General features: G+C 38.8%; 1 protein-coding gene across 1 annotated transcript in view; it reads right to left on the bottom strand.

The window, feature by feature from the left end:
- Positions 1-98: 98 nt before the first annotated feature.
- The window catches only part of Pdzd8 (PDZ domain containing 8), a 61,944-nt gene continuing 38,456 nt past the window's right edge, over positions 99-23,586 (bottom strand). Inside the window, exons 4-5 of the mRNA XM_057777943.1 lie at positions 11,025-11,187; positions 99-7,778 (exon numbers count right to left, since the gene is read on the bottom strand). Coding sequence (XP_057633926.1) covers positions 5,578-7,778; positions 11,025-11,187 — 2,364 coding nt within the window. The 3' untranslated portion in view covers positions 99-5,577. The remainder of the gene's footprint in view (positions 7,779-11,024; positions 11,188-23,586) is intronic.

Below are 23,586 nucleotides of genomic sequence, written 5' to 3'. Positions count from 1 at the left end.
CCGACTGCCAACAGCCTTATAAAGAAAAAGCAGCTTTTCTAGGGGTTTGTATAAATAGTGTTGAAAACTTTATTTTATGTATTTGGTTTAATTAAATATTATACAATATATTTTGACGAAATAGGTGTATTGTAAATGTATAAATATTTGAATCAAAATCAAATATAATTTTTTAACTTACATTCACGAACACTTGGACAAAAAAAAACTTGTATTTTTTCTGAATACTGGTAATGAGTGTTTAAAGCACACATTATCTGAGACTCTCCAACAAGAAACTAGAGGTCTGAGAAACAATCTTGCAAAACAGCATTGTTATGTAGCAGCACTGAATGCGTTGCTATTTAAAGTGTAATTAGTATCAATGTTTTTGAGTTAAAGGCTAGTCATTTCATGCACAGAGGACAAGAAATTGTGTCAGCCATCTTTCAGACTTATTCATAAACCTTTGCTGGCATTAGTTTTCTGTTATCACCACCTACCTGGAAATGGATGGTTGTAAATTCTGTTTTCTGTGTCATATCATTGGCAACAATCATTAAAGCCAACAAGGGGTAAAAGCTCCAAAACCACAGAGAAACCCTGTCTCGAAAAACCAAAAAAAAAAAAAAAAAGTAAATGTTCTGAAAGTAGAGAAAAGAACTCAAATGTTGTCTTCTTTGAAAGATATAGACTTAATAGTCTTACTGGGTGAAAATAAAAGTATGTATTTGTACACTGGCAAGGTTAAGCATGGTATGATTTACCAAACCTAGTTCCTGTTTTGGGAAAGGAAACAAAGGCTATCGAGCTGCTATGTGAACAACCAGACTATCACATCTTTATCTACTTGTAGGTCATCCAAGTGTTTTTCTAGAGATTTGTTAATTTTGAGTTGCTTTTATTTTTTAGACTCCTAAAAGTTGTTCCTACCAATGTAGAAATGAATTCCAAACAAGGATGAAGGAATGAAATTGTTCATGTCTAACATTAGTATGTTAAGAAAGATACTAGGGTGATCAGGGCACTTTCCCTTTCTGGAGCCGAAAACCCATGTACGTGTGTATGTGTTGCTGTGTCATCTTGTGTGTGGAGTAGAAAAGTTTTTCTAAGCATGCCAACACTGACGTACCTTTCCAGTGTGCCAGCATTAGTGAACCTTATCTGTAGTGCTTTGTATGAGATTACAGCCTCCCAGAATATAAACACAGTGTGGAATATGTCTCAAATAGTACATGTCAACTCTGTAGTTGTTAAAAAAAAAAAAAATACCTGTCAGTTTTGTTAATCTGAATTGTGTTTGTGTGACCCTGGACATTAAGAGAACTTTAGGACAACAACCCCTCAACCTTATTGGCTATTACACATTCGTTAGGAAAGTGGCTAATACTTCTTTTGCTTTATGAATCTTTCTGTGGGACCTTGGTGATTTGAAATCATGTGTTTGAGGGAAACAGGTTCCTACTCATGAAACTGCTGGATAGTCACAAGGTCTGCAGCTCTGAAAGATGGCTGGAGAGGAACTCTCACGTGACTGAAATCAAAAGGTGGGACTTGCGCTTCGTCAGGACAGCTTTAGAAGTACTGTGGTTAGAGAGGCCTGTAGTTCTCCTTGCCCACAGTACCACATGCAATAATTGATGCTGGTGTCGTTTCTGTTCTGAGGGGTCATCAAGGATGACTAGCAAAGGCATGCCAGTTACTCCACTCCACAGGGAAAAGACAAAATAAAACATTCAGAACGTTTTAGAGAGCAAAAGATAACTTGTTTCCAAGGGAAAGGTAAATACATTTATATGACTAATATCCTGGGTACACAAGACTGAAAACAGGGTGTTTAAAAATACTGTGCATGTTCCAGAGAAAGAACTTATAACTCTGAACATTTTCACAAAGTAGAGGTTGCTTTTGTTTGTACTTGGTAATTCAGACTCACAAATCTTGGTGAGGTAGCAATGGAAACGAAACTTCTTTTGACTGCTAGGTGTATCTCTCTGTCCTGGTTGCACTTTAGCTAGGTTACTTAATAAATCTTCTCCAACACTGTGCTGTGCCCGCCTGTATTCTTTCATAAACCATTTCATCAACATTGCTGCTGGAATTAAATACATACACACTGTTTCGGCTGTAGATATTTAATTAGAAAGCATTCTCTGTATTTGCGGGCATCAGGCACAACTCACTCCAGGCTAGGGTGAACCGTCCTCTTTGCCTTTCCACAGTCTGTTTTAAATGAACATAGGACTTGTTATGGCCTATCAGTGTGGAAGAACAGTGAGCTGTCCAAAACTGTTCTAATTGCTGTGAAAAGATAGATTATCTGATGAAGAGAGCTGTAATGTCAAACCATTTGACAGAACAGGCTCTGCAAGATCTAGAAATTAGGATCATTTTGAATGGGGTAGACATGGTAGTTTCCAGATTAGGGTGGCATGCTGTTTTACTCAGACCTTGAGGAACATAAAGGAATCAAAAAGGATGAAGGTAATCCCCCTTTCCACCGTTCTTTGCTTTTTTTTTTTTTTTTTTTTTTTTGGAGGGGATAAGGAAAACCACCTCAATTTAGAAATTAATGCATCTTTTAAAAATTGAAGTGATTTCAAACTTACTTTAGAGAACTTAAAATTTTAAACTCTATTTTCTTACTATTACAATCAAATATATTCAAAATGTTTTAAAAAATTTTTAGATAGATTTTACTCTCAAAGTTTTAGGCTGTTCTTTTTCTTAGAATGGGAAAGTATCTACCCAATAAGTTCTAGTATTGTTGAATAAACTTTGATACTAAGAAATATAGCACAGCTGGATGTGATGATACATGCCTTTAATCTCAGCACTCCAGAGGCAGGCAGATATCTGTTGAGTTCGAGGCCAGCCTGATCTATACAATGAGTTCCAGGACAGTCAGACCTATAGAGAAAGACTGTCTCAAAAAGCCAACACAATAAATAAAAAAGAAACATACATATTGTGATTGCAAAATACTAAGATGTTGTTCATCTTGTCTAATCCAGTCATTCATCTAAATACCAATGAAGAGAACACACTTTAAATAGTTCAATTTTTCTTTCCTGAGGCATGTCTCACTATGCTTATTACCACATATTACAGCATTAGAAAAAAAAAAATCCACCCATCTGTTTCAAAAGGTAAGGCAGCAACAGTAAAAGTTTGAATGCTTTTGCAAATTTGTTTAGTAAAAATGGATTGTTAGCTTGTCTGCATGGCCAATTACATCAGGTATAATGCCACAGAGATGAACCAATCACCTTGTTTTCAGATGTCATCAAATGAAGATATTCTTATTTTCCGTGGTAGTTTTTATTATTATTTTAGCTATTGATAACATAGCATGACAGCAAGATTACATGAGTAATGTAATATAATACAACCTTTTAAACTGAAGCCTTATCCCTTACTATGCTCTAGGGTATTTGGAGTTTCCCCTCCTTCCCTGCTCTAAAGTACAGCTGTGATGCCTCTACTGTCTTTCCTAATAGAAAAATATTGCACGACATTAAAGGTCTATTTTACAAACACCATTAGCAGCACTGTCGAGCTTTCCATGATTGTGGTTCTACAGAGATAAATACTTTGAAGCATGAGTAGATTCTTAGAACTAAAGCTTTGCATTACTTCTATAGCTCTTTCAAAGTCAGTGCAGGAGCATGCTTGGGCATCGCTAAAACTTCCACGATTTATCTGTATACATACCAGCCACTTACAGACGCATCACCTTCAGGCAGCAATGGCAAGTTACTGTTTACAAGATGAAACATGGCTATACATCAGGCAGATTGCTTCAAGCATAAGATGTGGAGCAACATTTTAGCTTCTGGGATTTGTTGTGGAAAGCAGGGGTGGGGTGGGGATTACACAGATAGAAAAGTTTGTGTCCTAGTGTTCACTTAATAACAAGAGTTAGCTATAGAATTTAAAGCTAGAATAACCTTCCACACTCAACAACGCTTTTCTCATGTAAGTAATACCTTTTATGTTCACCGCTTTTTACTGTTCAAAGCACTTTTGCAGTCATGCTCCTGTTTGTCTCACAACAGCCCCGTGAGGTAGAGTAAGTACCTTCGGAGACAGAGAAGCTGTGTGACCGTCTGTGACCTGCCTATGCTGCAGCGCTCACTCGAGAGCTTGGCCTTAAACTCCTGTTGGAGTTTGAGCTACAGACTGGACTATTCTCTTTACTATATCATACTACAAATTTTCCTGCAGCGAAAGAGCTGTTCCATAGTTTTAAATTAAGCTGGTTTATGTGTTATCATAGTGTCATTGTAAAAGGGAAAAAAGGTGTAACAGGCTCGGAGTTTTAAAGATACATCAATAGGGGTCAAGCTCCATATTTCTCTCAGTTGTGTGTTATTAGCATCCATTAGATGAACCCAGTACCACAGCAGGTCTTCATTTTTAGAGAACTAGTCCCAAATCCTATGCACACTGTCTATTTTTATTTTTCTTTACAATGAATGATGATGGTCTGAATTATTAAAGAATTCAGAATGACTGACATTCCTTTAAGGCCACAGACACCAAAGGATGTATGTAGTAAACATATTCTGTATAATTGCCCTCCACAGCATAGTCCTACATTAAAAATTTTTTTCAAACGAAGCAAGTTATCAATGCAGCCATTTTCCGAACAAGTCCTGTGAAATTTTAAATATCCTTATACATGCTTTATTTCCTATGGGAGAACCAAAGATGAAAAATCATCATGAATGTTCAGAACTTCCATTTAAAAGGAAAGCATCAACATTTGAAAGATATTTCAAAATCCTACTGGTAACTGTTCTTCAGTAATAAAATCCTGTTATCCTCTCTACAAAATTCCTCACCACCTAGATTCTGCCTTTACCCTCTATTCAATGAGACTTCTTCTAGCTAAATAATCTTACTATACTTCAACTGCATAAAAGCTTTAAAAATATCACAGAAGCATAAGAAGCAAGCAATATACGTAAAAAAAAACTAAATCAGCAAACATTTTAAAGCTGCACGGTTTGCTTTCATTTGTATTTGGCAACAACAACAAAACAAAATACAACAAAACAAATCCTCCCAAACCCCATATAACAAAAACTTCACGCAAGTACGGCTGACAAACCTCAAAACATAGAAGAAAGAAGAATCAATTCTGTTCCCTCAGTGATTACTGCTGTCAATTTAGGCATGCAACAAATTTGCTGTTATAACCGTGATGAATGAGAATGAAAATATTTCAGGAATCTGGACAGGATCTTACTTAGCATTAATTCAATAACCAGGAGGAAAGAAAAAAAAAAAGGACAGTGAGACATCACAATACATAAACACAGAGTTAGCTTACATAATTAGAAAAGGTTAAAAATAAATTAATAAAACCCAATTCCCAGTATAAACCCCAAAACCATTAGGAATAAGCACAATCCAAAAGAACCAGTTCGGTGAGCTCGTCATGTTTCTGCTGGAAAACCACCTTTCATTCTTATACAAGCAAGCGACTGTAGAAGCAGGCCAAAGCGCACCACAAGAGAACTGAAACATGGCTGTATCTGTGGCACGCCAGATCCACTTTGTCCCCAACCACTTCAAAGTTTAGTTTGTCTGCTACACAGACTCTGATGGGCCAAACAAATCATCCGAGATGCTGCTGAACGGCTGAGAGTCGATCAGTTGGCTTATTTCACTATCAAGGTCTTCTTCCGTATCGTCTGTGTACTTGTTGACCTTTTTCGAGTGCTGGTCTAAAGACAGGCTCTCTAGGGTCTCAATGTCTTCGATGCCCGCCCTGTAGTGGATCATCAGGAGTGTCAGAGCTTGTAGTCTTTCACCCGATTTAACCAAGGCAGCAGAAAGAAGTGATTTTTTCCTTGTATCAGTTGTTTCTTTTTCTTCTCTAACAAGGGAATTATTGTGTTCCAACTCCTGATCAATTTCATTCTGCAGTTTATCCAGCATGAACTCTAGCTTTTGGATCCTTTCTTCTGTTGGCAAGCCTCTATACAGATCACGGCCGATTTCTTTCACTGCAATGAAAACACTGTCATCCAGCCCACCTTCCTTTCTCACCAACTTTATTCCTGCACCGTGCCCTCGTTTGGAAGGGCTGTTTGGACCACACACCTCTGTGTCACTTCCTTCATTGTCTGATGTGTTGGGTGTGTGCTTTGGTGATGGTTCCACAAGATCTGTTCCTGGTTCAGAAACACGAGTTTTAGAGACTTGACGCAAATTTAGTAAACGAGAGCTAGTATTGATAATGTGCCTTGTCAAGCCTGTTGTTTTATGGACTGACTTGTTAGCTTCCATCTCCACACGAGGGGGAAGGCCCATGAGTGGTTCCTGTCCCTCCAACCTGAGGTTTTTCAGGGTCCGGTCTACTCGCCTCTCAGTCGCTCCACAAAGAGGTGTCTCAGCTAGACACTTTTCTTGACATTTTTTATGACAAACATAAGCACAGAACATACACTGGGAAGCAGCTTTTGTCCAGACTTTTTTCTTACAGTAATCACACCAAGTTGGGTTTTGGAACTGAGTATCCTGGAAACTATGTTTATTTTCTGACAAACTCATCTGTCCCACAAAATGTTCCTCTTTAGGGAGTGACGAAACTTCCTCAATCAAATGGAGTTCTTTTTCTTTCTCTATGTTAGGAACGATGTGGTGGTCTGGTTCTCCTTCCTTCAAATATTTGAAATGAATAGTAATGTCACCAAAACAAAATTTGTCGTTGAAGCCCTTTTGCATACTCAGATTGCGCAGTGCAGTTCTAGTGACCATGGCCTTAGGAGCAGGGGCTTCCAGTCTGAACTTTGAAAGGTATTCCATGTTTGATGTAGCTAGGCAACCTAAAGCCACCTCTTCAAGTTTTAAACTAACATGCCCCAAACAGATGAGGCCTCCTAACTTGAAAGGATCCCTACACCACAGTGCAATGTTCAGGTACCTGTGGCAGGCTTCTATGTCAAACAAACAGGATGCTCTGGTTCTTGACCACTTTCCTACCTTATTACGATAAAGAACCTCTGATGATTCCCACATCTGATGGTCATCCGAAGTGTCCTTAGTAGGACCAGAACTTTCTGAAGTAACATCTTTTACTACTTCTTGCTTTGCTGAAGACTGCTTACCTGCTGCCCCATCTTCTCCATGATCCACGCTCTTCACTTGCTTTTCAGCAGGTTTCTCTGCAGGAGGAGGAGGGAGCAGCACCTTCTCTGGCTTCTCAACAGCATCCGGGTCTGCCTGAGTTGGAGTGTCAGTGGAAGGCAAAGCAATTTTCACTTGTGGTCGTGGTGGCACAGGTGGTTTGAAAGTGGATCCCTGGGGTTTGGACACTGGTGCTGCTTCTGTGGCCTCTGAAGTTTTTAGAGCTGATGGTTTATTTCCTTCTTTAGATGGAAGCTTTTGTGGTGGTGGATGGATTCCTGAAACTAATTTACGATTTAAAACTGGGGATATAGCGCCAAGGGGTTTAATAGAAAGTGTTGTTGGAGTGCGCTTGGGACTGGGACTCAAGGGTTGTGCCTCCTCTTTGAACTCTGTTTGTACTCTGACATCACTTGCCAAGTCTTCAAATTCCGAATCAAGGTCTCTATTTTCAGTATCCACTGGCAACCCAGCAGATTCTTCTTCATAACCTTGCTGGCAGGCACTTGACAAAAAGTTTTCTTCCAACTGGCCCAAACTGTCTTGCAGCACGGCCCCTTGGTTACTCTGGCCGACAGGTCTTTGATAGTACACCAGGACGCGGTCACCAGCCTGCTTGATAAGCTTCAACACCTGCAGTGTCGATGTGATTTTCACACCTGGTTAAGATTCAAAGGGGAAAACATGCAAATTACTAAAATAAGACTTACCTACACTGTCTTTACCTCATGATTATTTAATAAATTACTGAAATAAGACTTTACCTACACTGTCTTTACCTCATGATTATTTAATAAATGGAAGAGCAATAAGGAAACCTCAAAAAATATTTCACTTAAATTTTGAATTAATCAGCACAGAGTGCCTGGAACTACTGTTTCCTGGATGATACAAAAATCCTGAGCAGCTGCTAATTCCTAGCAGCTTCCCATTCCCTCTTGGCTTCAACAATAATATGTCCCAGTTGAATTGCTGAAGTGAGCAGAGGCCTATTTAAACAGGTTTAGTAAGGGATAAACCACACTTTGAATGATGGAAAGCAATTATTTTACTGAAGAAAATTCTCAAATAACTCCAGGAATTGTAAGCAAGTGATTCAAATTTAGAAACCAATGTCTGAAGTAAATGCAAGAAACAGAATACTATACTATAAATAACAGACCCTTTCACAGATCCTGTTCATTAGCCATATACATGACGATCAACCTCTCTAAGAAGGGAAGAGAAGAGGTAAGATGCTTTCAAGGTAAACAAGTTCATGCACATTGTCCCGTCCTGACTCAAATCAACTTGCTACTGCCCTGTTAACCCGTTCCTGGAGACAGCAGACTTCCATGTTCTCTGAGCTGTCAATCCCAACTCAGAGCTCTGGACCTTGGCCTTTGGAGTTCTATCTTCCACTCCTGACCACTGACCTCAGCTATAGTCATAAACAGCCTTGAACCTTTCTGTTCTGATGCCCATGCTGCCAGGTTTTCCAGTGGAATTCTCAATTTCCGTGAGCTTCCTCACGGGGATCTTCCTGACTCAGCTTAATAACTTGACTACTTTTATCCAGGAATACTATGTCCCAGAAGTACGGCAGCTTGTCACACGCACAAATGAAGCGTCACCTAATGTGCTCTCTAGTAAGTACACAAAAGTTTCACCCCAATCTCACTTCTTTATTTGTGCTGTGGGAAAACTTGCCCTCAGATCTCATCTTGGGTGCTTTGTGAAGGTGATCACTATACCAGGGTTTGCTCATCTGGAATCTGAATTTTTCTTTCAGGATATTTCAAATACCTTCCAGGATATTTCAAACATGCTCAGAAATTTAGAAAGCAGCAAAATTAACTCTATTTTGAACCTAAACATAGCATTTTGCCAATCTTATTCCTACTACTACTATTCTCCTATTATTAAAACTATCGTAAATTCAAATGAATTATAATTATTTAAGAAATACCAATTAACATAGGGCAAAGTTTATGACAAGTTTATGAGTTTTAAAAGAAAAAAGAATTACTAAAATATACTGTGTGCAATGGTTGGGACAAGGAATGTATTTATTTACATGGGGAGGGGCACTAAAAAACGGTTTCTATGGCTTTAGCAGTTAGGAGAGCTTCTCTTTTAGAGGACGGGGTTTGATTCCTAATAGCCACATTGTGGTTCATAACCTCTGTATCTCTCATTCCAGGAAAGGTGACTCCTCCTATTGGCTTCTGCAGATGCTACATGCATCTGGTGCATGGATATACATGCACATAAAACATGTATACACATTAAATAAAAAATAAAGTTTTTTCTGTTATGTTTGAAACTTTAGCAGCAAATGTGTATAATACCCAACTTTTCAATCAATAAAATTTGTACTTTTATGAATGTTGGATATCTTAAAAAGGTAATTTTTGCTTTTTCTTTCTAAGTATTTATATGTCTTGGACTTTTTATTTTGGATAATAGGTGTTTGCTTCTTGTGCAATTAAAAACAGAACTTAAAAGGCACATTTAAAAGTTAAAGAAATAATTAAATAAAACCTGTAGGTAAGCTCAAAACAGAATATGTGTTAATGCAAAAACCATTTATATTGAACCATGGTTTTGGCTGAAGGAGACAAACTTTTCATATTTATACAGACAGCCATGTAATGGATGAGTCTATTCTATGTCCTAAGTGTTCATGAGCCAGGAGCACTAAAACAACCTGCAGGTGGTGGTGGTGCACGCCTTTACACCAGTATTTGGGAGGCAGAAGGTGTTTCTCTGAGTCCAAGGTCAGCCTGGTGTACAGAGCAAGTTCCAGGACAGCCACTCAGGGCAGCCAGGGCTCCACAAAGAAACCCCATCTTGAAAATCAAACAAAACAAAAAAGCAAAACACAAACCAAATAATCAAAAAGTAGAGAAATGCAGATTCTTAGACCCTACACCAAGTTTTCTGAATCAGAATGACTTCTAAATACTAGTGCTTGGTGACTGTGGTATGAAGGGCACTGTGCATGCCATTATCAGAGGGATTTCCACAGGAAAATGCTTACTTCACTGACCTCCAGGTACGTAACTAAATTGTTTTCATTATCTCAGTGTCAAGATGGACTTGAATCAAAGCAGAGTTTCTCTACTATAACCAAGAATAACTACTTTTTTTACTGGGACCTGCACTACTTTATTGTCTTAGCCTGAAAGAACACAATATTATATCCAGTTTTATGTGTTCAAAGCCTACAATATGTGGGCCAGGTACTATGAAGTCTGAAAAGGCCTGGATTATTCTGTGCTGCTGTGCACAGACGAGTTCTATTGTTAGGTATATACTCTCAGGCAAATACTTGCCTCGATTTTTATTTTTATTATTTACAACAATCCAGCTGACAGGAAGGTATGCAGTATGCAGGTTACATATTTACCACAGATTTGGGGTGGATTCTGAATAACAGCACACTAACAAACCACTGGTATTTGAGCCTCAGAACAGTACTGGATGTACCCTTCCTCTTCAGCACGGAATATTAGTCTCTCTCCTACTAATTTTCTAGTCCTACAACAAGAAGTGAGTGCTGCTAATATCAGCATTTTGGAGTCACAGTGGTGACAGATGTACAGGAAGGGATAACTTGCTCTTCATTTTACATTCAATAATAAGCACAGAGGAGAAGGTGAGAAGGGAGAGCAAATTAGACAAGTTCTAGTAAAGTGGTTTCAAGATAAATTATGTTAAAGACTTAGAGATTAGGACTAATCTGGCAAACATTTTACAAGTGCATTAAGGTATATTTTACAATTTTGTTTATAATGATGCTTTTCTGTTATAAAACTAGCAAATGCTTGTTTCAGATATAGGGAGAAGGAAGAGAGAAAAGCCCCGACCTCTTTTGTAGTTTCTCTGTGCACACCACGTCATACTCCACAGTGTGTAATTACCTCCAATTGCAATGAGCCGATCTCCTCGCTGAAGATCTGCAATTGCAGCAGGTGAGTTTGGGGCCACGGTTTCAATTATGACATGCCCAGCATACCCATCAGTGGACTGAACAAGACGAAGTGTAAGTCCCACACTCTGTAAATTCCCTTTTATTAATTCAACCTTTGATAAAGGATTAAAAAAAAAAGAAAGAAAACATTAAAATAACAGTAAGAGAACATAGCAGTCAGTCACAGTTTTTGAAACATGGTGACTGTATTTACAGATAAATGAGAGTTGACACCATTACTGTAACAGTATAAATTAGCACACTTCCAGATTATGATAACTTGAAAGTTGCCTATGCTCCAGTGTATGGCCTCATACCCATATGCATGCAAACAACACCAGCTGGACCAAGTAGATTACCTTTAAAGGGAGGAGGTGGGACAGAAGATGATAATGAACGTGAGAGGAACATGTTGTGGGGTGGTCTGGGTGAGGAGCTATTGGCTGTGGAGGCAAAGACTTATTTTTCTTTGAGTGTGTGGCCATCACTAGTAGTTTGCCCATGCACTTATGATAAGCAGTAATTGGACTCAGTGAGTTATTAAAAATTAAGAGGGCCGGGCGGTGGTGGTGCACGCCTTTAATCCCAGCACTCGGGAGGCAGAGACAGGCGGATCTCTGTGAGTTCGAGACCAGCCTGGTCTACAAGAGCTAGTTCCAGGACAGGCTCCAAAGCCACAGAGAAACCCTGTCTTGAAAAACCAAAAAAAAAAAAAAAAAAAAAAAAAAAAAAAAAAAAAGAGGACATGAAGTTGGTAGAGAGGATGTGTCAAGGAGGGTCTGAGAAAATTGGAGAAAGGAGTGGAGAGAGAACATGATCAAAATACCTGGTATACATGTATGAAATTCTCAAAGAATAAAAGTATATCAAAAAAAGAAGATATGAAGGTGGGAGAGGAAAGGAAATATGGGAGACACTGGTCCTGGGGGAAGTGGGAGAGAGAATTTTGATTGAATATGAACAAAACATATACATCAAATATCAAAATATATACTTTCATGAAATTGTCAATAAATAACACAATGAAATCAGTATGTCTTTTTAAAGTAATTACACTTATAGTAAAACATTTGGAATAAACAACAACAACAAAATGCTCCTAATCACACTCTCTAGAATTACTGTTAGAATTTGCATTTGCCTATACTTCAATACAAAATTGGGAATTGTGTCAAAACTGAGACATGGTGAATACAATCATATACTGTGAATATAATCCTGAATATTTACTTTCTCAATTCAGTGGGAATCATCTATGTCATTAGATGGGTTTTGGAACTCTACTTTTTACGGTATAGAACTGGACTTCTATTTTCATTTTCAAGCAACAATGCATCAAAAATATTAAGGGTCTGGAGAGTAGGCTCAGCACTTAAAAGAGCCCTGGGTGTTATCCCAGAGAACCCTATGGTGGCTCACAATAGTATGTAACTCCAGTTCCAGGAGACATGATGCCCCCTTCTGTCTTCCACAGACAATGCACAGATGTGTTACACAGACCTAGGTGTAGGCAAAACACCCATACACATCATAACATAAAATCTTTAAGGAAATTTAAAGCTGGGTGTGATGGCATACACATAATCACAGCTCTTGGAAGGCAGAGGCAGGCAGATCTCTGTGAGTTTGAGGCCAGCCTGGTCTACATAATGAGTTCCAAGATAGCCAGGGCTACACAGATAAGCCATAGAAAGAAAAGAGAAAAAAGAAAAAGAAAAAAAAAAAGGGAGGGAGAAAGGAGATATTAAGAAAAACATTTCATACGTACTGACAGTGTACAGTGTACACAGACTTTCTTCCTTATCATTATTCCTTAAACTACACACTGCTGAATTTTCTATAAGGATGTAAAGGAAGAGAGTACAGATATGTTTTATTAATCTGGTGAATGAGATGCAGTATTCTTTAGACAACATCTCTCAGTCATGCTTTTTAAGGATGATTCTAAAATTCCTGCTAATATCCAAGGGTATCTACCTCTGTTTTTAGGGCTTTAATATATAAATTCTGCTTAGTTAGAAATTCATTTTTCCTAATTGGTAAGATGGACCTTATTAGAAACTGTTCTTTAGTTTTTGTGTTGATAGGTTTTGCAAACTATTAGAGATTTGTTTATTTTTTTAGACAGGGTCTCTTGCAATACAAGCTGGGTTCAAAGCATGTAGAGGCAGCAAGCCATGAACTCCTGGCTACCAGTGTACAAACTTAGCTACTAGTAGTTCTTCATGAACATGCTTACCTAATCAAATGTTAATGTTACACTGATCCCAAACACAGATAAGGAAAAATCAAGAAAATAAAGCTATACAGCAGTGTCTGCAATTGATGGAGGAGTTACTTTCATTTAATAAAGAAACTGCCTTGGCCCATTTATAGGCCAAACCTTAGGTGGGTGGAGTAAACAGAAGAGAATGCTGGGAGAAAGAAGCCGAGTCAGTGAGTCGCCATGATTGTCTCACTCCAGACAGACGCAGGTTAAGATCTTTCCTGGTAAGCCAGCTCGTGGTACTACACAGAATATTAGAAATGGGTTAGATCAATATGTAAGAGCTAGCCAATAAGAGGCTGGAACTAATGGGCCAGGCAGTGATTAAAAGAATACAGTTTCCGTGTAATTATTTCGGGGCATAAGCTAGCCATGTGGGCGGCTGGGTGCCGGGGACGCAGCCCTGCCGCTCATATTACAACATGCAATATTCAAATATGGATGAAAAATTAAATACATTTCAGTAATATAACGAAGAATAATAAATGTAAATGAGCTTCACTGTAGTAATTAGAGGTTAATAACTACTCAGGAATCAATTAGTTTACTACAGCCATAAATATTTTAACAAATACAAAAGAAAACCCATTTAGTCCAACACCCATTCATAAGAACCCTCAGACAGCTAGAAATACAAGGGAACTTCCTAAACTTGATTATGAAAAACTACAAAAAAATCCATAAACAACACAAAGCCCAAAGATGAGAGGATTGATGTTTCCTGCCTGATTAACAAAACATTTCTATTACTGCATCAACACTATACTAGAGGGCGTCACATAACAAAGGAAAGGGGGAATATGAGGTTTGGAAAGGGAGGGGAAAACCTGCCATATGTGTTAGGAATATTTTCCAACATGAGCTCTCTGCCAACGCCAAAAATCCCAATCAAGCCAAATCACAAGAAGCCGAATTAAAGAATATCCATGTTTTAATGGGATTCCTGCGCTCTTGAGGGGAAGCGCACCTGGTTTTGGCAGGCCACCTTGGCCCTCCTCAGGGGAGGGGTCAAGGTTTGACGGGCACAGGGGCGGGGCCTCCAAAGATGGAGGCCGGAGACAGGGACTTAACAAGACGCAGGTAGCAAGATCTTTTAGATGGACAATGCTTCCAATATGTCAATTTTATCTTAAGATACCTAACTCACAGAGCTATTTCAGACAAACCCTAGGTTTTTAATTTACTCCATTTATACTGGATTAAACCAGATAAAGTTAGAAAGAGTAAAAAGTCTACAAAAACACATTCTAAGTTTTTATTTTATTGCTATGAAAATAATTAGAAAATTCCAAATTTCTAAGGACTGATTCTTATTTATATGTGCGTGTATGCCTTAAAGACATCTAAATGTGGTTAACATACATGTTTAGTTACATATTATAATTTATATATAAATACATACACACACACACACACAGATATTAAAGAGGCTGGAAGAGAGTTCAATCATACTGTTCACTTTGTAAAGATGATGACCTGAGTTCAATCCCCAGAAATCCCCCTCCCCCCCCCGAAAAAAAACCTGGGGCATGGTGGTGTGGCTGGTAACTCCAGTCCCAGGGAGGTAGAGACAAGAGGATTACTGGGTTTTGCTGGCTGTCTAGCCTAACCTAATTTGTGAATTCCAGCACTGATGGAGGAGTTACTTTCATTTAATAAAGAAACTGCCTTGGCCCATTTATAGGCCAGCCCTTAGGTGGGTGGAGTAAACAGACAGAATGCTGGGAGAAAGAAGCCGAGTCGGGAGTCGCCATGATTCTCCCACTCCAGACAGACGCAGGTTAAGATCTTCCCTGGTAAGCTACCTCGTGGGGCTACACAGAATATTAGAAATGGGTTAGATCAATATGTAAGAGCTAGCCAATAAGAGGCTGGAACTAATGGGCCAGGCAGTGATTAAAAGAATACAGTTTCCGTGTAATTATTTCGGGGCATAAGCTAGCCATGTGGGCGGCCGGGTGCCGGGGACGCAGCCCTGCCGCTCTTATCACAACACAGCACAGAAAAGGGAGGAAAAAGATAAACTACAAATAAGGCAGCAAGGCAGTCAGCATCGCTAGAACATCTCACTCGAAATCCCTTTGGATTGTGGACATTTGCCTTTGCTTTTCTTAGAAAACTATGAAAACCTAGTTTCCTCACTGTTCCAACCAAGCATCAGGACAGATGCGGGGGGGAGGGGACAGTAATAAACGAGGCTACTACACCTCTGCTTTTGACTAGTATGTTACATTCATGAAATTTATCTGGAAAATTTTAGGTCAAACCCTTCAAGATCAAAATTTTTTTTTTTTTTTAATTTTATTTCATGGACATTGGTATGAGGGTTTCAGATCCCCTGAAACTGGAGTTACAGACAGTTGTTCCTCACGTTTCTTGTTTATCTTACACCTGTATACTGGGGGTGTAGGAAATGAACATGTGTAGTGGCATTTCAATTGTATTAAATGAATAAAGACTGCTTGAAGATGGGAAAACAGTCCCATTGGTCAGCCTTATAGACCAGGTTATGGTAATACATATTTTTAATCCCAGTAGCCACAGTGACACACACTTTTAATCCCAGTGGTGCATGCCTTTAATCCCAGCCCTAGGAAGGAATATAAGATGGGGGCAGACAGCTCTCTCACACACGGTCTCATTCTGAGATTACTGGAGGCAGGATCACCATTTCAGACTGAGGTCGAGGTTAAGAGCCAGTGGATGGCTGTTTTTACTTTTTGGATCTTCAGGTTGAATCCCAATTTCTGAGCCTGAGCTTTTATTAACCGTGCTTCAAACATGGACAAGAATATGTTTCTCTTTGTGACTTGTACCAATGGAGATAGTAGATTCACAAATTATGGTTGTGGCTTTTAAGGGCAGTGGATGATAAAACAAAACAAAACAAAACAAAATCTACCCATCTAGATCTTCCAGCAGGCCTGCTGCTTCCTATCTGGATAGACAGAGTGTTCCCAGCCTGGTTGCAATCTGTGCTCTGTAATCTGAGCAAACTGAACTGACAACTGGTATTCCGTGAAACAGTTACATTTCTAACACATTTGTCTGCCAACTATATAAATGTTTACCTTGCAAATCGCTAAATTTATGCAATATAGAAGTTGTTCTAGCTTTAGAAATCTTAAAGACATGTTCTTATTGCATTTATTCACTGTATGTGTGAAGGAGGTACACATGTGGAAAGAGGTGGTTCTCTGCACCATGTAGGTTCTGGGATCAAACTTAGGTTGTCGGGTTTTAGTTACAGAGCCATCTTGTCAGCGCTAATTTTAGAAATCTCGACCGGTCAATTATAATTCAGATCTTGGAAATAAATATTTAATATAATAATGATAACTGTCTAAGCCCCTGATACCCAGAATTAAATTGCCCATAGTTTTAAAGATCTATCATTACAGTTTAACCTATTCATAAATTTTTGTAAGGTGAAATTGCAGAAGTAAATTTTTATGTCCTTGTCTCAATGATGCAATAATCTCTCCCCATCTCCATCTCCACACCCTCAAATGCCATGGTGCTTAAATGGGTAGATCTGTATAGGATAAGACTGAATTCCAAATTATATTTTCTCACATGAACTATAGAGGTAAACATTTTCCTTACCAGAATGGTATTAGTGAATAGCTAAAAACCCACAAAAATGAGCTTACTCCCCTAAGCCCTAATAGTTATGGCAAATTGAAAAAAAATTCTGAAGGACAACTAAAATATTACTTGGGATAGTTTTGTATTCAGCTGGGTTGAATTCTGGCTCTAAGTATTAGTTTTATGAAATTTGGAAAGCAATGTGTTGTTTTGTTGTTATGCCCTCTCCACTCTCCTCTTTGAGACAGGCTCTCACTGTGTAGCCCTAGCTGTCCTAGAATCCACTGTGTAGACCAAGATGGCCTCAAACTCATAGGGATCCACCTGCTTCTGCCTCCAGTGCTGGACTAAAATGCATGCACTGTCACGTCTGGCTTATGGGATTTATTTATAAAGAGACTATATTAGTTCATATTTTTCATAACAAAAAATTCCTGCTGCAGAATATTTGTGAAGAAAAGAGGTTTACTTAGCTGTTCTGGAGGTTCACTGGTATGGCACCAGTCAGCTCTTGTGAGGACTGCATAAGTGGTCTCACTCACTACAATGGAAACAGTATAAAAGAAAGAGGACACAACAGAGCAGAAAGCTGATGTGGGGAGTCCTTCTGTATATGTGTTGCTTTTATTGGTTAATGAATAAAGTTGTTTCGGCCAATAGCTTAGCAGAGTAAAACCAGGCAGGAAATCCAAACAAAGAGAGTAGGCAGAGTCAAAGAGACATCATGTAGCCACTAAGGGAGAAAGATGCCAGAACATTACCTGTAAGCTACAGCCTCAATGCAATACACAGATTAATAGGAATGGGTTAATTTAAGATGTAAGAGCTAACTAGGAATACGCCCAAGCCACTGGCCAAACAGTGTTGTAATTAACATAGTTTCTGTCTGGGCAGCCAGGAAACGAAAGCACAGTTTCCTTTTACAGGAAGCCAGAGTAATTCAGCTGGGCTCCTTTGTAACTGTTCTTTAGAGAGCATCAAGTATCCTATGAGAGTTACTTTAATTTTATTGAGACAACTCTGTCACCCAAGGATGTGCCCTAAGGGTTCACTTCCTTAAAGATGCTAGCATCTTCTATATTGCCAAACTGGGGTCAAATTTCTAACACATTAACCTTTAGGAGAAACAAATCATATCCAAGTCACAGTGAAGGGGCCACTATCTTAGTACACTGGGCTGTTGTTGTGATTCAATGAAACTGGGCATATATGTCAAACACAAGCCAGATACCTACATAATCTTTCCTCAGAAAGACTTTCTTTGTGTGAGGGGGGACAGGCTTCTCCAAACAGAATGGCAGTTTGGCCATCAGGTAACTTAGCTTCTAAAGTAATTGAACGGTCAATTAGGGCAGTATCCTTCAGTCACAAAGACACAACAAAGACACAGAAATGCACTGAGAACAGAAATGTCCTTCTATAAATACAAATGACCTAAGAGATCTAAGGAATAAAAATGGTCTTCTGCTTAGGTTCAAAAGGCTGCTAAAATAATTCCATCTAAATAATCAATACACTTAAGATTTCCTCTTTTTAAATTTGATTAAAGCCTTATTAATGCTTTGACTTAAAGCAAATTTAAATTTTATGCAACCACTCTAGTGAAATAAAATGCTAAGAAAAGTAGGTGAAGGCTGGGGTTGTTATGGAAACAACAGCATGGAATACTCATGTCCTTTGAAATTTCCGTCCAAGAGACAGCTCTAAATCTGAGTCACCAAATCAACCTTCACCTTTACATATTAACAGTATACTTGTGGAAGGTGATTCGTATACTACAACGTCTGTGGGGAGACTTCGGGAAAGATATTTTTTTAATATGGTTTTCTAAAAAAAAAAAAAAAAAACTTTTTATCTTGAAATCATTTCAGGAATAACAGAAAAGTTACAACTTTTTCCTATTTATCCTGAGCCATATTTCCTGACCAGTGTTTCATCACATTTGCCTTTCTCTTGCACATTTTTTTTCCTGAATTATTTGACAGTAACGCACAGGCTACTTAAATAGTCCCTAACAAGGACATTCTCTCAAATAAACCACCCTCCTTCTTTTAGTAAACCTGCTTATGTTAGAGTCACCATTTGGCTCTAGATTTTACTTTATGAACAGTTTACTGTGTGTATGTATGTGCACTATGTTCACGTCTGTTGCCCTTGGAGAGCAGAAGAGGGCTCCAGTTTGTAACTGGAAATCTGGAAGCAGAGTTGTGGACAGTTCTAAGCCACTATATAGTCCCAGCTGCTGAGAACTGAATCCAGATTCTCTCCAAGAACAGCTAACACTTTTAATCACTGAGTCATCTCTTTATCATCTTGGTTTTCTTATCTTAAAAAACAAAGAAAAAAAGACCACTTTCTCTCAAGGCCCAAGAGAGTCTTTTTCTTGCCATCCTCACCTTGTTACAGGAAGATGTTGAAGGTATGGGGCAAAGGACTTGGGCAGAAGTGACTCCTCTTCTCTAGAAGTGATGAAGTAAAGGGTTTACCATCATAGAATTATAATGGAAGAATGTGGATTTGAACCCAGGCATACTGGATGCCATCTGTGGAGATGATACAGCAGTGTGAAATGTCCTCTGAAGAAGCTGTATCTACAGTATATATCCTATAGATTGCTTGCTTGACCTGGACTTAACTAGAACATAATTATTGGGAGATGGAATGCTGCAGATCCATAATCAAAATCTACGGATGTTACAAGCCCCTTTTCGCCAACTGTCTTAATTTCTATATCTGGCCTAACATCCTCCTAGTTTATCAGTTTTAAGCTTCTCAGGATGTGTCTTAGTTAAGTTTAGTAGCACCCCATCAATCCAAATGCCAAGTATACTGTAACATCTGAAATCTACACAAGAAATTTGTCCCCAACTTGTTGTGATTCACTTGCCTGATATTTCTTATCAATGTAAATAGTATGTACACTAACTTATGACTTTTCTTTTTTGTTTTGTGACTGTAAGTTTTCTGTAACTGCTTCCATGATGGAATCTATCATTCAGAGTAATGGAATCCATGTTCCAGGTCATTCATAGCTGACCCAGAGCAACCTAGTCTCTTACTTCTGCTGAAGTTGAACTGTTATATCAACAGTAAAACAGAATGCCAGCTGCAGGCCACTGTCTGGGGTTTGCAGAATGCCTCTGATGTTTGCTAGCTGGGCAGTATTTTCTCTCTGACTTAGTACATGTGGCTAGTAAGGTGGATACCACTTAATTGCATGAACCCTGGCAGTACCTTTAATACATTCCTGAACCACCCATGACCCAGCTCTGCATCCAGCATCTGTGTATGACTCAGAAAAAGAGTCATCTGGTAAAAAAAAAAAGATTTTGTGGGAAGGTGCTACTGTGCTTTGAAAAGCATGTTAGTTCCGGAGTTGTTCTTGGCTCACTGTGAAGTAAAACATCTTAAGAAATAGAACCTAAAAGTAATGCTTTTACCTCTTTAGTTTTCTCAACAGCAATTTTTTTGCATGTGTCATTGTGTACATGTGTGCATATGTGCAGACCAGAGGTCATGTGTTTGTGTACATGTCTGTGTATGCGAAGGCCAGAGGTCAGCACCAGGTGTCTTCTGCTGTTCTTCATCTTCACCTTACTTCCCAAGACACCGGGATCTCAGTCACCTGTCCAGAGACAGGATGGCCAATGAGCTCTAGGAATCTGTCTGTCAACATGCCACCCCAAGTCCTTGTTGCTGACGTTACAGATTCCTACCACCATTCTTGGCTTTTACACAGTGCTGTAGAGCAAACTCCGTTTTTTCATGCTTACATGGCAAACATTTTACCCACTGAGCCATTTCCCAAGCCCTTTCAACAGCCCTTAAAAATAAAAGTAAAGGCCATGCAGTGGTGGCACACACCTTTATCTCAGCACTCAGGAGGCAGAGGCAGGCGGATCTCTATGAGTTTAAGGCAGCCGGGTCTACAGAGTGAGTTCCAGGACAGGCTCCAAAATTACACAGAGAAACCCTGTCTCAAAAACCAAACAAACGAATAAATAAATTAGAGGTGGGGATGTAGATCACCGCTGGATGTAGATCACTGCTTAGCATGTTTAAGGCCCTGGGTTTTGATCCCTAGCACTGCTAAAATACAAAATGAATTTTAGTTTTAAACCACTATATTATGAAACTACCATTTCCCCTATCCTATATGAAAGAAGAGACTTAAAAAGAGGGCATGAAGTCCAAACAAAATGTTTAATTTGAAAGTTCACTGGAAGCTGAAACAATAGCACTGAAAATATAAAAACAAAATAAACATCAAATCAAAAGAAAACTTCATCTCTGGACTGCCCTTTGTTTGGTCACTATCACTTCAAACCTAGGTTGTCCAGAATATCCGCTGTTTTCTCTTCTGTTTACCTCCTCGTCTTTATGGCTACCTCCCTAAAACTCTTCCATTCTCAGAGATATCCAAAGCCATTTTGATTCCATTTTTTATCTCCATAATCACTAACTAGTTTAGCTGCCCATTCTCCTCTATTTCAGGTCTTCCCCTTGCCTGATCACATCCTTGAATCTACTCAGCTCCAATATATTGCTGATGACCTGCTTCATGCCAGGAACTATGCCAGGCACAGATAAAGAAGCACCTGCCTCTCATGAGATTGTGAGAAGCATTATCAGTCTTATTTACAAAATAATAAAGTACTTGTAGATGAGCCGAGACGGATTAGAACCTGACATGCTATGCTGCCAAAGGAGGCCTGGTTAAGACTCAAATCCCACTCTTAGGCTCCCTTAGAGACTCTGACGAACGCTTTTGTTAAAAACCTCCATAGTCTCTATGTTTCCCAGGCGCTCTCTAAAGCTTTTATTCTTGAAAGTTTTTCATTTGTCACCTCTTTAACACATTTGCTAGTTTCCCCAAAGAAACGACTTTCCCTTAGTAGCAGCGCAGTTCTTTTGCATTGAAACTCTGACATACTCTGAGCTGCTATAGTGACATATGATGCACACAGGGATGCTGGTCTACTTCTCTTGACAAGGATCATAAAATGAATTATACCTAATATTGTTATTTCCTCCTCATTTTTAGTGTCTTAGATTAGCTTGACTTAAGTAAACAATATTTTCACATAAATTCTTACTCCTTGACCAAATTTCACAATCATATCAGTGTAGAAAGCTGAGACAGAGAATTTTGTCCCTTATTTTTAACTAAGATCAACTTTTTAAGAGTGAAAATATTATGGAGGGTTTACTATTTATTAGAGCTGAAAGACATTTAACTTATGTAAGAAGCCAATTATAAAATGTTACATATGGTTACAATTTCAGCAACTCCCCACTGTATTCTCAAATGTTATCAAGCTGAACTAAACCAAAGTTTTCATAAAAGACTGACATTTTCAAAAAAGCTTTATTTGCTTTAATCTTTCTCTTCCTTTTGATAAGATTAAGACTGCAAATGGCAAATGGTTAAATAGGCACACCAAAATTCGACCTGCCAGGCATGTGGTCTTAAGTAAACACACCAAAATGCCAAGTCCTAGGCATCTGGCCTAATGTATTCAGAAGTCTGTCTGTCTCAGCTCAAATGTTCTCACTTAAAATTACAGTTTTTCAGAGTCCTTTTAAATCCTCTTTAGGCACTGTCAATAGTGTGTAGACAGATCTGGAAATGTAGATTTTTATTCATTATTATCCAACAAGGCTTCTGAAAGTCTCCAAAACTAAAAAGGAAGTGAAGACAGTTCAATGTTAAATCACGCCAAGTTATTTATTTCTTCAATGCTGAATACACTCATGAGGTGTTCTTTTGATGCTTTTAATACTGCCAGAAAGAAAACATTACATCACCAGGTACTACATTTGTAAGATTTGCACATGTTAAAAACAGCTCTTCACAAAAGCAATATTGAGCAGTAAATCTCATTTGGTAGAATTCCTCACCCTAAAGATTTTTATTTGCTTAACAGAGATGGGAAATATTCAGGGAAGAAGAAAGATCAAAGTATGACTAAAAGTCATCCGGAAACCCTAAAGTTTTGGAAGAAAAACTGCTAAGGGTACTCGGAGGTTCCTGTCCAGAGAGCTACATTTACTCTTCCCAGAACAAAACCAATCAAGGCACTTACTGAAAATTATCATACAAATATAACTATAACACTCCAGCGGTGACAAGTATTTAGCAAACAGGTTTGTGCTAGTAGGACATGATGACACTGGTACAGAGGGAAAGTTCTGAAATACTGGAAAGCAAGGGCAATCTATAAAGATTGATGATGAGATTGATGATGATGAGAGAAGAACTGAGCTCCAAACAGGATAACAGAATAAAACTCAGATACCAGCAAAAGAGGTCACTATCAACCTGAGACTGAAGGATAGAGGTAAGAAGTAATATTGGGGATTGAGCATCAAGTAGAACCTGGAATGGTGGTACTGTGAGAAGCATGGGCCAAAGAAGATAACCCAGCTGCCAGACAGGCTCAAGGTTAGAGGAAGAACACCCTTGTTTCTCTGGTTCACTCTCATTCTCCAGGAGTATCTCACATCCATCATCTACAGTTAAAAGCTACTGACATTGAAAACTTGAAATAACAGCTGTCTGAGGTCAGCCCTTTCCAGGAATGAACCAGGAAAAAAGTCCAGGAATTTATCTGAACAAGCGCAAGCAAGCTAAGGCCTGGCTGGCATGAGCAGAATT

The sequence above is a fragment of the Chionomys nivalis genome, chromosome 8 (assembly GCF_950005125.1).
Source record: "Chionomys nivalis chromosome 8, mChiNiv1.1, whole genome shotgun sequence".
Lineage (NCBI taxonomy): Eukaryota > Metazoa > Chordata > Mammalia > Rodentia > Cricetidae > Chionomys > Chionomys nivalis.
Note: the sequence above shows the minus strand (reverse complement) of the source record. Positions and strands in the feature narration are given on the sequence as shown.